The 15,805-nt window shown below is 47.3% G+C and overlaps 6 protein-coding genes across 6 annotated transcripts; 1 reads left to right on the top strand and 5 right to left on the bottom strand.

The window, feature by feature from the left end:
- Window positions 1–524: 524 nt before the first annotated feature.
- N7495_005637 (chromatin-remodeling ATPase CHD1) lies at window positions 525–5,078 on the top strand (the record flags this gene model as incomplete). Its single annotated transcript, XM_057208288.1, has 2 exons — window positions 525–4,900; window positions 4,958–5,078. The coding sequence occupies 2 exons, from the start codon at window positions 525–527 to the stop codon at window positions 5,076–5,078; spliced, it is 4,497 nt and encodes a 1,498-aa protein (XP_057062062.1).
- A 604-nt stretch (window positions 5,079–5,682) lies between these two features.
- Window positions 5,683–6,996, bottom strand: N7495_005636 (C2H2-type zinc finger protein; the record flags this gene model as incomplete). The annotated part of the gene is made up of 2 exons (XM_057208287.1): window positions 5,683–6,353; window positions 6,450–6,996. 2 exons carry the CDS (start codon window positions 6,994–6,996, stop codon window positions 5,683–5,685), a joined length of 1,218 nt encoding a protein of 405 aa, XP_057062061.1.
- A 520-nt stretch (window positions 6,997–7,516) lies between these two features.
- Window positions 7,517–8,594, bottom strand: N7495_005635 (aldo/keto reductase family protein; the record flags this gene model as incomplete). The annotated part of the gene is made up of 3 exons (XM_057208286.1): window positions 7,517–7,997; window positions 8,052–8,484; window positions 8,543–8,594. 3 exons carry the CDS (start codon window positions 8,592–8,594, stop codon window positions 7,517–7,519), a joined length of 966 nt encoding a protein of 321 aa, XP_057062060.1.
- Window positions 8,595–9,106: 512 nt separating this feature from the next.
- On the bottom strand, window positions 9,107–9,716 carry N7495_005634 (uncharacterized protein; the record flags this gene model as incomplete). The annotated part of the gene is made up of 2 exons (XM_057208285.1): window positions 9,107–9,514; window positions 9,570–9,716. The coding sequence occupies 2 exons, from the start codon at window positions 9,714–9,716 to the stop codon at window positions 9,107–9,109; spliced, it is 555 nt and encodes a 184-aa protein (XP_057062059.1).
- Window positions 9,717–10,715: 999 nt separating this feature from the next.
- N7495_005633 (uncharacterized protein) lies at window positions 10,716–11,868 on the bottom strand (the record flags this gene model as incomplete). The annotated part of the gene is made up of 4 exons (XM_057208284.1): window positions 10,716–10,754; window positions 10,813–10,905; window positions 10,966–11,180; window positions 11,241–11,868. The coding sequence occupies 4 exons, from the start codon at window positions 11,866–11,868 to the stop codon at window positions 10,716–10,718; spliced, it is 975 nt and encodes a 324-aa protein (XP_057062058.1).
- Window positions 11,869–12,608: 740 nt separating this feature from the next.
- On the bottom strand, window positions 12,609–13,558 carry N7495_005632 (SDR family NAD(P)-dependent oxidoreductase; the record flags this gene model as incomplete). Its single annotated transcript, XM_057208283.1, has 2 exons — window positions 12,609–13,441; window positions 13,501–13,558. 2 exons carry the CDS (start codon window positions 13,556–13,558, stop codon window positions 12,609–12,611), a joined length of 891 nt encoding a protein of 296 aa, XP_057062057.1.
- Between the last annotated feature and the right edge of the window lie 2,247 nt (window positions 13,559–15,805).

Below are 15,805 nucleotides of genomic sequence, written 5' to 3'. Positions count from 1 at the left end.
CGTCTCTCACCTTCTGTTGTCGTCTTTTTTCACAACCACCATTCACTATTTTAAATTGATACCCTAGTCACCCCTCCTACGGGGTCACCGCGCTATGGAGTGTGAGTAATTTTTTTTTCTCTCCTTTTAACTATCAGACGTGTCGATCAAGCGTTTTGCCCAGTCACTTCTCCGCGTTCTTCGACCCACCATAAACATCTCGATATTTCTGATCTGTCTCGAGGTCAGGAGGAGCATTGAACTGCATCTTCTCACCCTAATTTTCTCCCTCTATTCGACTGGTGTCTTGTGTCATCGATCTCGTGGCGCCAGCTCAGGTCGTGCCTCGTGCATCCCAACTGACTCAAAAAACCATCGATTTCCATCAATCTTGATATTCTACCCCAATTCACCATCTTTAAGCTTTCTTTTTACCGGGAACTGAGTCGCGTATCGCTGCTCTACCCTACCATATGTATTTTGTCTTCCCATCAGGCCAGATCGAGCTTCAATGCTAACTGCCCACCCGTTTTATAGCATCTAGCATGGTGATCCCACCAGGTCCCGAATCTTCTTCGCCCCTTGCACTTTCGAATGGCTATGCACATGCGCTAGCTACCGACGAGACAGAACACGAGCTCGACATGGCTGCGAAGAGCGAACACAGTCCATCCGGGCCCATCGAATTCCACGACGTCTCCGAGTCCTCTTCCGAAGCCGATGTCGCAGATGAGTCCTACGATGCGGGGTCACCGGCTTCTGATGGAGAGGATGAGGATGCTGTCATGGGAAACAGTGAAGATGAGTTCGACCATTATGATGGTGAAAATTCTTCATCGTCTCACCTTGACCGAGGTGTCAAGCGCAAATCCACGCCGCCAGACGAAACGGAGTACATGAGACAGAACCCTGACCTCTACGGTCTTCGTCGTAGTGGTCGCGCACATCTTCCACTTAATGTTGCCGACTCATCTGAGTCGGAATCAGATGTTGGGCCACGTAAGCGCCGACGAAAGGAACCTTCTCAGCGGCCCCCGAAGACCTCACGGTCGACTACTGTAACGTCCGCCACCGAATCTGACAGTGACGAATACGGTCCAAAAAAGGCAAGCCGCCGACGTCGTGTGAAGGAGGCAAGCACAGGACCCTCACTCACTGAAGTGCGCTTCTCAACAAGAAACGCTGCCCGGGCAAATTACAATGAAGATGAAGATGACGACATTTTCGAAGATGACCAAGATCAACTGCAGCCTAATTACTGGGCAACTGACTTTGTGGAAGACACCCGGCCTGCTGTTGATGTTGTCCTCAACCACCGGCTGAAGGAAGGCGTCGACCCCAAAAGCCCTACTGTCGATCGCCAAGATTTTGAATTCTATATCAAGTGGCAGGACAAGGCACATATCCATGCCACGTGGGAGGCAAATGAGGCTCTGGTCAACTACCGAAGCCCACGCCGCGTTGACAACTATGTGCGCAAAGTGCTCAACGAAGATTTACGACTGCAGCATGATCCATACGCTGCTCCCGAGGACCGCGAAAAATGGAACCTCGATCGTGAGCGAGACATTGACGCTATTGAAGACTATAAGAAGGTCGAGAGAGTGATTGGTGTTCGGGAAGGCGAAGATGGCACGGAATATTACGTCAAGTGGAAACGGCTTTTCTATGATTCATGTACGTGGGAAGCCGAGAACTTGGTCAGTGAGATCGCACAACGTGAAATCGATCGCTTCATCGATCGCTCCGCTCGACTCCCCGTCTCGGATCCAAAGGAGTCAAATCCTGCTACCCGAAAGCCGTTTGAGTTCATGCGCGAGTCTCCAAACTTCTTGGAAAATGGAAAGCTGAAGGATTTCCAAATTGAAGGATTGAACTTCTTGGCTTTCAAATGGGTCAAAAACCACAATGTGGTTCTTGCCGATGAGATGGGTCTGGGGAAAACAGTACAGACGGTGTCTTTTATTAACTGGTTGCGCCATAACCGGCGTCAGCAAGGCCCGTTCATTGTCATTGTGCCACTGTCGACCATGCCGGCATGGGCAGAGACCTTTGACAATTGGACACCGGACTTGAACTATGTGGTCTACAATGGAAGTGAAAAATCTCGAGACGTTCTCCGTGAGTACGAGCTCATGGTGGATGGCAACCCCAAGCGCCCGAAGTTTCATGTTCTCCTAACAACATATGAATATGCTATGAATGACTCTGCTTTCCTGGGCCAGTTCAAATGGCAATTCATGGCAGTGGACGAGGCCCATCGGTTGAAGAACCGTGACTCGCAGCTTTACGTCAAGTTACTTGAATGGAAATGCCAAGCGCGTCTTCTTATCACAGGCACTCCTGTTCAGAACAACCTGGCTGAATTGGCATCTTTGATGGACTTCCTCAACCCCGGCATCATCCACGTGGATGAGGATATGGACTTCAAAGACCCCGAAGCCTCGTCTAAAAAGCTGGCCGAGTTGGTTGGAGCAATTCAGCCATTCATGTTGCGTCGAACCAAGTCCCAGGTAGAGTCTGACCTTCCTCCGAAGACAGAAAAGATCATTCGTGTGGAGCTCTCCGACATTCAGCTGGAATACTACAAGAATATCCTCACAAAAAACTACGCGGCTTTAAATAGCGGTGGTGGTGGCGCGAAGCAGTCTCTTCTCAACATCATGATGGAATTGAAGAAGGCTAGCAACCATCCTTTCATGTTTCCAAATGCGGAGGCAAGAATTCTCAATAACAGCACACGACGCGAGGATATTCTGAGGGCTATGATCACCAGCAGCGGCAAGATGATGTTGCTTGATCAGCTTCTGCGAAAACTGAAAGCTGACAATCATCGTGTTTTGATCTTTTGTCAGATGGTTGGCATGCTCAACATTCTGAGCGAGTACATGGAATATCGCGGGTACAGCTACCAGCGCCTGGACGGCACAATTCCTTCCGCCGCTCGCAGATTGGCTATTGACCATTACAACGCCGCTGGGAGCACCGACTTTGCATTCCTCCTATCCACTCGAGCCGGTGGTCTCGGAATTAACTTGATGACTGCAGACACAGTTGTCCTCTTCGATTCGGATTGGAATCCTCAAGCTGATCTGCAGGCCATGGCTCGTGCCCATCGTATTGGCCAGACCAGGCCCGTGAGTGTTTATCGTCTCGTCTCGAAAGATACTGTCGAGGAGGAAGTCCTTGAGAGAGCCCGTAACAAGTTGCTTCTAGAGTTCATTACCATTCAGAATGGTGTCACAGACCAAGAAGCAACGGATATTCACAACAAGATGAAGACGCGTCCTCCTGGTGAACCTACGTCTTCGCAGGATATCTCTCGAATTCTCAAGCGACGTGGCCAAAAGATGTTTGAACAGACAGACAACCAGAAGAAGCTGGAACAACTTGATATCGACTCTGTCCTTGCCAATGCAGAATTGCACCAGACGGCAGAAGAGGGGATTCAAGCTGATGGTGGCGAGGACTTCCAAAAGATTATCAATGTCAAACTCCAAGAATATCAGAATTGGCAGGCAGAAGACAATGCGTTGGACAGCAAGGATCTCAAAGACTTCATGTCAAAGGATATGGTTGACAAAATCGAGGCTGAGCAGTCACTCAAGGAAAGCGAAAGACTCGCGGAGACACTCCAACCGAGTCAACCGAGAAAGCGCCAGGCACCGAACTACATGACAGACTCTCGCGAAGAACGCAAGGCAAAACGCCAAGCACGAGCACAAGTTGCCATTGATGACGGAGATGACGAAAGTAGCTCGCTGGACCCAAAGCGCCCTCTCGGTGAAAAGGAATACCGCGCCCTTTCACGTGCATTCCTTCGATATGGCGATATGGATGACTGTGAGGCACTTATCCTTGAGGACTCTCGGTTGCAAACTCGTGATCGAGAGACTGTACGAGCAGCCCTTCGAGAGATCACGGACAAGGCTGCATCTTTGGTCCAAGAAAATATTGCCCAGATGGAGGCCCTAAAGCAATCCGGTAAAAACCTGACCAAGAAGGAGCAAAAGGCCGTCTTGTTCGATCATCATGGTGTTAAGCGTTTGAACGCATTTACCATTGTAGATCGCCCTACAGACATGCGACTTGTACGGAGCCTCACCAGTTCCCTTTCCGACTTCAAAACATTCCGTCTACCCGAGGCAACCAAACTAGCAGATTATAGCTGTTCATGGGGTGCAAGAGAAGATGGAATGCTGTTGATCGGCATTGCACGTCATGGCTTCGGTGCTTGGACACAAATTAGAGATGATGTCGACCTGGGCCTGGGCGATAGGTTCTTTCTGGAGGAGCACCGCGTTGAGAGGAAAACCCAGCGTGCCCAAGGCGAAGAGAAGGCTACCAAATCCCCTGGTGCCGTTCACCTTGTCCGCCGAGCGGAGTACTTGTTGTCGGTTTTGCGAAACAAGCATAGCCGTAGTAGCAACACTACTGCGAAACGGGCTGTTGACAACCATCATCGCAATAACAAGCGAAACTCGCGCGTTGGCAGTGGTAGTGTCTCTGCATCTCCCGCACCCTCTGCCCGAAAAGGACAACGCGAGGCTGATCGATCACGGCAACGTTCACACACCCATGGGAGCCGAGAGGGATCAGGTCGACACGGCACTCCTAATAACGACCGTTCAAAGTCTGGATATGACGGTGATCGTCCTAGACACCGTTTGTCCGATACGGCACATGATGAACTTCATCGACGGAGGGAGCATGGCGGCTCTAATAAAGAAGACATGGCGTTCATGTTCTTCAAGCCAATTGTGCCAAATCTCAAACAAGTTTCCATGATTACGGCTAAGAACTATCCCGAGAAGGCTGATCGTGCCCGAAAGTTAAGAAACACCATTGTCAAGATTGGTGAATTCATCGATAGCACGTTGGAAGGCCAACAGTCCATGCCTTCACTCGAAAGACGCCTCTGGTAAATCAAATTACAAGTTTTTCAGATCCTGATAACACAACTAACGTGATATTTTAGGGATTATGTGTCGGTTAATTACTGGCCAAACAAAGAAGCTAGTGGCGCAAAGCTTCAACAGATGTTCATGAAGGTCCAGGAAGCTAGTAAAGCTTCGAAAGCCGCTACTGCCAGCACTTGAAGTGGTCTTACTGGTGAGCGGCAATGTTATCAAAAGGGCCCAGACTAACATCTTTTCCGTCCTTTTTCCCCTTCAAAGTACATACGGATGCAACGACTTTGCATTGCATTGCGAAAGGCGTATTCTCATACAGGTTGCTCCACGATTGGAATTTGGTTCAATCTACTGAACCCGGGGCTAGATATGTCCTTCATGTGAGCCGTTCTTGACGAACTATTTTTTTTTCTCTTTTTTCGCCTGTTTCTTTCTTCAATACCTCTAGGGGCTACGGCTACTTCATATTTTCACATGTTCACTATCTTAGTGAGTTACTTCGAGTATCTAACTAGTTAGCTGACTAACGTTTTGTTCGCTACCTCTCCCTCTTCTTTAAAATAATGGACCCTGTGATGAGGCAAAATTTTCGTTATTAATATTGGCAATGCCGTTACTTCATCGGACAAGTAAAGCAAATAAGCGGAAAATGAATCTTAAGCTCGAAATCAATAGAAAGTAAGAAAACTGTTCATACAAGTATCCATCCCACTCCTGTTTTCCGATTTCCGCCGAGACGCCACGAACACATAAATAAATTGATTCGATCAAAATTTTGCGAAAGCAAAAACTAAGGCACAGCAAGACTATTCTCAGTCTCAGCCTCGGGTATCTCTCTTGTGGTTTGTCTCTGCTCCCGCTGGCGCTGAAACTCCATTTGATGCCGTTGCAGCTTTTCCAAGCTGGACATATCCATGTCAGACGCAGAAGAGCTCGGGGCTTCGGCTGAAGAGCCACAGGCTGGGGCAAGGATGTTGAAGAGTCGTAGCTCGCCCTCAATGACATTGTCAAAGATAGCGTCCTTGTCACGCCAGGCGCGCTCGCGCTTTGGACTGAGTGCTTCCCAGTCTGCGCGCAATTGAACCGTTTCCTTCTCTGCCCAGGAGATCTGTTTTCGTAGAAGTTTGTACAAGTCACGAACTTGCATGCCGAGCTCGTATGGATCGAAGCCAAGCTCGGGTCCTAGCTCTGGCATTACTAGGTCGTCCTCGTCTGTCGCATTGATAGTGACGGTCGGGGTAGATATGATGGTGGCTTCATGGTGCTCATGCTCTGAGCCGGGTTCTTTGGGTTGTGAGAGCTTGAGGCGGATGCGTGGACCCTTTGAAATGGGTGTGCTGACGACGCTTGGGGCTCCGCCAGCGTTGGACTTGGAGTCTGTTTGGCGCAAGGAGTCAATTTCGTGAACAGAGCGCATGTGTTTAGTCAGAGCATCGGAGCGGGTGAAGTTGCGGTCGCATTCTGGTTTAAAACCGGTTAGCTCAGTACTTAATGATTATATACGCCGGATGATAGGAGACTCAATCGACGCTTTGTTTAAACCTGAGTAGAAATTACCTGGCAAAGTGCAATAGAACGGCTTCTCACGCGTGTGACTCCGCATATGAGCACGCAGTGCATAGGCGCTGGCATGCGTTTGACCCTTTCGGGCGCAATCAGTCCACTCGCACGAATACCGCTTCTGTCGGCTCCCGATGTGTTCGTTGTGGAGATGCTGCACCAAGCCATCCATGTTGCCAAGATCTCCAGTTGTGCATCCATCCCAGCGGCAGATAGTGACTTGGTCACCACCTTGGCCGCTGTAGTCGTCGTCTTGATTATTTCCCAGCAATCCTAGTAGACTGGGAGAGTTCGGTATGTCGCCGGAGCTATCGGAAGAGATAGAGGCTGTGGGTGAGGGAGGGGGATTAACATCATCTTGGGCTGAGGATAGGGGTGTATGGCGGTCCCAAGATGCTACACCGGTTCGGCGGCGCTTGGAAGGGGGCATGTTTGAGGCTGAGGGTGACTGGGCACGGCTTTCTGCCTTGATGGATTCATGATCTGAATCATCAGCGGAGGCGATGGACGACAAAGGGGAACCGGGTGATACACGGACTTCCATATTGAATAAGCTTGCGAACAAAGGGACGGATTCACTAGATGAGAGTCGAGTGATCGCCGGGGCGAAGGTGTCGCGCCTGTAGATAACTACACTAAGGGTCAGGCATTGAAATCACGTGACTGACCCGTTTCCTTCTGCTTTTTTCTCCCCACAACTTTTCTCTTCCTAATTCCACTCTTCTCTCAACATCACAATGTGGCCATTGTGTTCTTAAAATGACGCAATTCATATTCATCATTGACTTGAAATAATCTCTCCATTTTATTGGATAATCAGTTGGTATGCAATGCTTATGCTACTTTCTCTCTGCCCTCACACCCACAAGATGAATATTCGAAAGAGTTCTGCAATTCAGACAATCCTCTAGCATCGTATTTCGGTGCGAAGCTCAGTTGGACTGCATGTCGACTTAAACTACACTTGATCTGACCCAAACTATCATGATATCCTCATCGTTGATTTCAAAAGCCTAATAGTCCAAAGCTAACAGACTTCATAGTAAATCATGCTACCATTGTGCCTAGTAACGTGGTCCAGCAACAGTATTCTCTCTGAGAATTGCGTCAACCTCGGCCAGCTCCTCGTCTGACAACAGCTTAACCCCCACCATATTTTGGATCACCTTGTCGGAGGTGGTACCACCGGGAATAGGGATGATGGTGGGCATACCGGGTCTGCCACTGAGGCTCCGGATCCAGCCCAAGGCGACTTGGGCCGGGGCAACACCCTTACGCTCAGCCAGGCTCTTCACCTCGTTGATTAGCTTCAGGTTGTGCTGGAAGTTCTCTTCCTGGAAGCGGGCCATGCGTCGGCGGATGTCACCCTCGGGGATATCGTTGAGCGAAGTCACAGCGCCGGTTAGAACACCCCGTCCAAGCGGCGAGTAGGCAATAATTGGGATGTTCAACTCTGCACAAGTTGCGGCAATACCGTTGTCGAGAATTTCTGTTGACCATAGTGACATCTCAACCTCCACAGCGGCGATAGGATGTACTTTGACTCTAGATATGAAGTTAGTATCAGAATAAACAATGTAACACGCATCATATACGTACGCTCGTCGAATAGTCTCAGCATCCACCTCACTAAGGCTAATGCCTCCTAGCTTGCCGTCCTTGACGTACTCCGCCAGAACCTTCACAGTGAGCTCGACGGGGAAGTTAGAGTCCTGTCGTGCACACTCGAAGATATCAAGCTTCTTTTTTCCGTCTAGTACGCGCAGACACTCGTCCACACTTCGGCGGATGTTCTCTTCCGAGCCATCTGGGATAAGCTGGCCAGGCTTCAAGCCACCCTTTATACTGAGAACGACTTTGTCTGCATTCTCAGGATACTTGGTGAAATACTTGTTCATCAGGTGCAGAGAGTTGTTCTCAGGTGTGCCATATAGCTCGCCACCGTTCCAGAAGTTAGCACCAAGCTCCAGGGCCTTGTTCAGAGTCTCAAGGCAAACTTCCTGGGTTGGTGGCTGTGCGTTCCAGGTCATTCCTGTTCGTGTCAGCTACCATATGCATCTTTTCAAGGTTACTCGGGGATCAATTCATACTCATGGTGCCATAGCCAGTGGAGCCGACTTCCTTTCCAACGAGAGAAGGCATTGCGTACGATATATTGACTTGGGAATGGTTTTAGAGAAGAGGAGTGAAATATCAATTGGATGGTAACTTGTGAAGCTAGTATTCCGGGACTCCAGGCCCTTTATATATGTATCCTTATTCAGCACAGCTATCGAACCCCACTACGGTAGGTGCAGCTATCCACCAAGACCGGGCACAGCTTATGAGCGACTATCCCCATTAAAGTGCCGAATGTCCGATCTTTGCACTTGGTTGTAATTTCTAGTGATTGGCCACTTCACTGGTTATGGTGATAAGAAGGATTTAAAATGGCGGCCTAAGCGGAAATAAGTCTTGTATGGAAGCTGGTGGACCGGAGTTAACGCTTATGCCGAGAGATGATTTCTACTATCCAGAAACCTGCTAAAGGTATTCAATATTTTTGGTTCATAATAAAGTAAGCTATGCATCTAATCGTATTCCTTCTATGTAAAACCACCCTCCCAATAATTCGATAAATCTAACACCATTTCCAGAGTCCATTGCTCCTCAAATCAGGGCGAAATCTCGTCTGCACTGTAAATATCATTAAGCCTGTGGGAAACCAATTTTTCCACGGCATTCAGCACATTGGGAATATCTGACGCCTCGATCTTGTTTCCGCCATGCCAGTCTCCGATCTGGATGTTCTTGACAGGGTGGTCAGAATCATTCTGAACATTGGTAGTCCAACTCGACTCATAGCTAGAGATGGCCGGAGATGGATACAGTCCTTCGACGTTTCCATTGCCGTGATCACTAATCTCAACGGTAGGAGTAGGAAAATAGAAGGGCACCGGTACTGGCACAGACACAGGGGGTGATGGGATTTCGGGAGCTGGGAGCTCTGATTTGGGTGGAGGACCCAGGCCAACCTCGTTCAAGATGCTCGCGAGATAATTTTCCGTATTGGGAATGATTCGCTATTATCGAGTTAGTTTGCTAGCTAGGTGTAGCTTAGTTATCGTTATCACGTACTGGATCGCGAGGCTGGATATTTGCTACAGGTTGTGTTTGCATCTCGCTGTTGGAGCCTTGGATTGGAAATGCGCAGGCTGATGATACGGCTAGTAGAGCCAATACCACCCTTGTCATCAAAGAGAGCTTTTGGGTAGTAAACGCCATATTGAATTGACGTATGTGGTGAAGTAGAGTTTGTATAGAGGGAGGCGTAGTATTAATCAGGATAGAAGGAGGTTTTGAGCAGGATCTTGAGTTATGATGGTGATGATATTGATGATGTTGATGATGATGTACCATGATTCATAGGTAGGTACTTATATCCTATTCTTCAGAGTCTTTAGAGGTTTCAGCCATCATCTGGAATGAAGAAAATTTCAAATGCCAATCCAAGCATACTTTGACAGTCAAGTCCAATAATTCCCAACCTACTGGTATCCAGAATCTAGAAGCAACTGAAATTTCCACCACTACCTTAGGATAATCCTTCATTAGCTCTCCAATAGCCCCAAGCTACTCGGTACATGAGCAGCCCTGCCCTTGGCTCCTCAAGAAACACTAAAATTGGGAAACTAGGGATGACTGCATGTATGATAGCCTATAATGATAAACATTCCAGAGGAGACTACCGGCAAACCAGATGTATTATTGACTCCTTGGCGCATTCTTATTGATGGCAATCATGAATTAAAGGTTGTGTCCCACCAAAAAAGATGCCTGGCAGTAGATCTAGAATAATGTGGAGGATCTGCGTGGGTATCTTTCTGTGCTGTCATGTCAGACTCTGGCAGCTAGAGCCGATAAGAAGATTCCCAAGCCCCCAAGAATGGATTTCAATCGATTCGTAATTGCATCAGACCTTGGAAAGCACATTGGAAGCAGCATACTAATTTTGATTGCTTGATCTAATTAGCTAGATAAGATGGGTATATAAACCTTCTCTGATCGATAACGTGGCTATGGATTGGCTCTATTCCACTCATGAGCATTATGATATGACCGCATGTAGTAACTACGCTCAATAGATAGGTATCATTCGAGCATATTCTTGGAGCAATACTACTTAGATATCCATAAGTTACAAAATGAAGGTACCACAAGGTTCCAATGTTGCAATTACTCAATATTATTATGATCAATACTAGAATTTTACCTGAACTGTACTTAAACTCCATCACCGAAACGATAGTCGTTCATCCACCGCTAAAGAACAAATCAGTTTAGTGCAAAATGACTAGTATCTTTCTCCAGTGAATCCTACCTTGTCATACGGTTTCGAAGAATCGCAAAAACGGAGATCCGTAGCGAGACGAATTACATTTTCCGGATCATTGTTGATAGTTGACGCGTGAATCTAGAGAATAAATTAAGTAAGTAGTATTCCTGAGTGAAACATGGTGCCAAGATCAGATACCATATGGGGTTTATGCAAGACAACATCCCCAGCCTCGTAGGCCGACACCAGCCAGCGGCTGCCATGTTCACGCGCGAACTGAGACGGAAATTCCGAGAGTAAGCCCGTAGTCATCATGTTTGAGTTGAAAGCAGAACGAGCCTCTTCATCAGTCATGCCTGCCTCCGTTGCCTTTTTGAAGAATGCCTGTTCCGTTTCAATACCGATGCGGTCACCTATTTTTCGAGTCAGTATACATGTCGCCGAGAAACCAAAGCGAAAACAAGTCAACTTACTGTTCTCGAGATACATAAGCCCGCCACCATTAAGCTTAATATCTCCAATAGGGACCCAAGCAGTAATGCTAGTCGGTTCACCATACCGCAAGAAAATTTGATCATAGTGTACGCCAATAGGTTTCGAACCAGGAAGATTATTCCTCAACAGTGTGCGACGGAAGCTAAGCGTATTCTCTTCCCAGCCAGAGAACCGGGCAATGAAGTCTTTCAAAGCAGGGTGATTGCAGAATTTCTCCGCATACCAATCTTGATAGTGTGCATCCAAGGCCAGATCAACAAAGGCAGAGGCTTTATCACCTCCTGGTCGTCCATTGGCATCAGCATGGCCGGCACCAATACCTGGGTAATCTTCGTGGTTTTTCGCTGGGTCGAAAACACCTTCTACGGGTTTGGTGCCGGGCTTCAGGACGCCGGTTGATTCGACTAGTGAGAAGTATGTCTCGCGGGCAGCGAGGACGTCGTCGCGAGGGATGACTTGCTTTACGAGAAGGTATCCGTCCTCTTCGTATCGTTTTCGTAATTCCTCTAGCGGCAGGCTGGGATCGGAAGGACGCAGGAGAGCTGCATTCTCTGAGTTCAAGGGCCCATCGTTGACGGCAAGGTTATCTGCTAGGATAGCGACCATTTCGAGGCTTGATGTAGAAGACTCAAGATCAAAAGTAGATGGGAAGCTTGTAATATCCATCTCGAGTGGGAAAGGCTTCAAACTTATACCCGTGGACCCTCTTGAAGCTGTTGTTATTGCGGGGAAACAATAGAGCTTCTAGCTCTAGAACAGATGTTTCCCCGCATGAGTATGGTCTTGGTGGAACCCCGAGTTGCCACATTTATGACTGCATTATACGACTGTGCACGGTCTTTTGATGAAAAGAGTAAAAGTGCCCGCTGGAAGGCGGGGGAAATGGGCCTTTGGGGGATTTCCAGAGATGATCGACCGCGGGAAAAGATACTCTTTCTAGAATGAAGACCTCTTGGTCGCTCATCGTGGAATCTTTCAGCGTTCCCTAGACCCTCGTGAGTTCACCTGCAGTGTACACCTGCATCTCAGGTTGGCACATGTGCAGCTATGCAGAAGTCTATTCGATTACAAGCTATAATTCATTGCCCTCGGGGTGCTCGCTCGATAGAGGTGCTGGAATTACCTGAATAGCCATGGAATTTCAGGTGGTTAGACAAAACGAAGTGTAAGTTTCCCTCTGGATATATGGTCACTTTTTGAATTGAGCAACTGAACCCGCGATCATCCTTTTGAAGGGGTTGGATGCTAACTCGGTGGTCATTGAGCAACAGCATTGGACATAAGTTCTAACATTGTACCATCTAAGAACTAAATGAGATATACACCAATGAATCAAATTCACCCGCTCATTGGCCCATCTTCATTCCACCATTTGCGCAGACCACACTTCCAGTGCACCAAAGAGAATCAGGAGTGCACAGCATACCGACAATGCCGGCAATCTCACTGGTAAAGGCCGGGCGTCGGCCACCCATCTTTTCCTTCACCAACTTCGTCTGTTCCTCAGTCAAACGACTCATTATAGCCGGGTCATTTTCATCCAGTTTACTCAATGGCGTGTTATCCTGTGAGCCCTGCATATCACGCCAAAATTGCTCACCAGTTGCCCAGTACATATCACCAACGACAGGACCAGGATTTACAGCGTTGACAGTGGCGCGATCAGCCAGTTCACGAGCCCAGGTTCGGGTCATCGATTCAAGTGCAGCCTTGGTACCGCCATAAATAGACTGGCCCACGAAACCCAAGGAAGATGAAACGGAAGAAATGTTGATGATACGACCGGTACGGTCTGTGGGGAGGTAGGGAACGCATGCTTGAGTAAGGAGCAGCGGAGCAAGAACATTGATCGTGTACATCCAGTTGAAGTGTTCCGGAGCAATAGGTCCTCTCTCGGTATCTCCCAACTTGCGGTCTGAAGCTACACCGGCATTATTGACGAGGATGTCAATTTGAACTTTGCCTGAAGATGCAAATTTCTCTGCTGCAGCGATGATAGCTGTTGAGGCTTCTTCGGGCTTGCTCAGATCAGCTTGGACATTCTCGCACCTGATTCCATGGGTCGAGGCTAGAGAAGAGCACAGCTCCTCTGTATGGGCTCGTGAGGAATCGGATGTATAATTCAACAAGAGAGAACAGCCTTTAGAGGCCAGGTTATGAGCAATAGCTTCACCGATTCCTACATTACTTATACCGTTAGCTCTATTGTTGACAGGAAAGTGCGGGGGAAATTCATACCCCGCGATCCGCCAGTGACGATGGCAAATTTGCCTTCCAACACGCGTGAGCTTGCCATCTTTGGTCTTTCCAAGATTGATTTAAAGAAGGAGTAATTAAGATTCGAAAAAGCTATAGGAGGAAGATTGAAGCCTTTTGTACCTCCAATTTAGCCGAATGGCTTCGGACAACCCAAGCCCCGCACTGTAGATTGAGATCCACCGCAGAGGAATTGCCCGAGAGTCCGAAGATGGACGGTTAATTTATCATACCGTTGTTTCCTGATCTATCACTCAAATTTCCAACAATTCTTTCAAGGGAACTTCCACCTAGCCGAGGTTGGTTTAGTATATCAAGAGCCCTGTAGCTTTCCAAGGTTGCCCAAGTCTGAGCTTATTGACTGAAATTGGGACATCAGGACCAGGGGGAACTTCATTCCAGTTGAAATCAGCCCAATTATAAAGTAATCTAAAAGTTGACGTTTGAAGTACGGTCCACGAGTATGGGACTTCAGCTGGATTCGAAATACACATTCAATGTAACTTTCAAGGTTCATCCGCAGCTAGGATAGGTCTTGTGATTAGATTGTATGACCTTACCTGTAAATGCTCAAAAACATACCCTGTTACTCTCATACTAATAACACAGCCCGAATTTCAAGGTTCATCACTTCATCAAGTTCAATCGAAGGTTGTTGTGCTGCCAGATATGCAAAGAAATTATCTATAGATCGGGTAATAAATAGATATGGACGACTTTCAATCATCGTGAAAATAACATTATCGTGTCCGCACCTGAGTAGTTTCTCCGAGAGACGTTATTGTCTCGTTTATCGTGGCAAATGCGCGCTTATATCACGGATCGGCTTCTTCAATGATTTGACTGGTGTCTTTTTTATAGTATCAGAATCAAGCCTGATTTGATCATCACGAACACTCTCTGCTGCAGAATTCGGATTTGATAGAGGTCCTGAGAGCAGACAAACCCGATCAAACCAGGGGCCATCATCAAAGCTCAGGGGGGGGGGAAATTCAAATCTACTGAATCCTGCGGTACTCGGACTCGAGGACCCCTATCACGACTACACGTAATCGATTCTCAGTTATGCACTAGTAACAGTATAGATACCAATTATGCAGGGGCTAATTCTTAGCCTTAGGTTCAAATAGCGTGGAGTTTGAAATAACAATATGACGTTTCAGCTTACGCAGCCTCCGTTGCCAGCAAACCCACCTGGGGCCATGCATTTTTCATTTCTTTCGCAGACCCTTTTACTCCATAGCTCGCCGATACAATGATGCAGATGTGGGATCACTTCAAGATCTATACGAGTTGATACAGGTGTATTTGGTTTAACTTTGGAACTATGCTTGCATATATAACTAACCCTCGATATACATGTCCACATGTTCTAGTAAAGTACATAGGTATTGAACCTCCTTGAAATTTTCGAACATATTCGTCATGAAGAAGACTCATAAGATTATCTAGGTACTAAATGGGATTTTCAGCCCTGGACCCCTGCTAAAATTTCACGACCGAGCCCTTCGATGCATAAAGGGTTGAGCTGCCTACCTAAGTACGTAGTAGTTCGAGAATACCGAATCAATGAATTTCGCAGGCCTTTCAACTAAACCCGAATTATCAGGCAATCAATGAATAGGTATTTAGCTGGATCTGAATCTTTGATAAATCGAAAACCCAATGCTTCCGATCACCAAATGATCCATAGATAATTTTCAAGACTTCGAATGAATATATGTGTATATAGATATAGATATATCCATCAGAATGTAGATCTACACAGCCACTTATAGGGATCTCCTCTCTATGCCTTGTTTGACTTCATATATGGGGCATAAGTGACATTAGGAACCCTTTTATTAGCCCAGTCACGGATCCAGCCCCCGGCCCCGGGGCCTTTTTATACTTACGTGTGCTCTATCTATGCCTTGTCTAAGTCATATATGCAAGTGGATCAATAAGATGTGAGGATAAGGGCTATGGTTCCGACGCTCTGTATTTACAGAGTATGTGTTGAGAAGAGACGCGTTCGTCTTTTTCATATTTTCAAGGTACGTCACGTTTCCCGTATATACGGAGTAGGGATAGAAGAATGACCTCTGGGGTTTGGGAATCCGTCTGTTCCAATAGGTAGGCTGTACCTCGCTTTATCCATGTTTTTGATGCGTGGAGTGTCATTTAGGGGATTGACAGATCCTAAAAGGGTCCATCGAGTACGTAGGCTTCTGAATCAGCGAATTACCGTATATATGACGATCGAGTGACGTGCATCTGTTTTAAGCGACTATCCAATACAGCCGGG

This window comes from Penicillium taxi, assembly GCF_028828555.1.
Source record: "Penicillium taxi strain IBT 34144 chromosome Unknown utg000004l_segment0_segment0, whole genome shotgun sequence".
Classification (NCBI taxonomy): Eukaryota; Fungi; Ascomycota; class Eurotiomycetes; order Eurotiales; family Aspergillaceae; genus Penicillium; species Penicillium taxi.
This window is presented reverse-complemented; position numbering and strand designations above follow the sequence as displayed.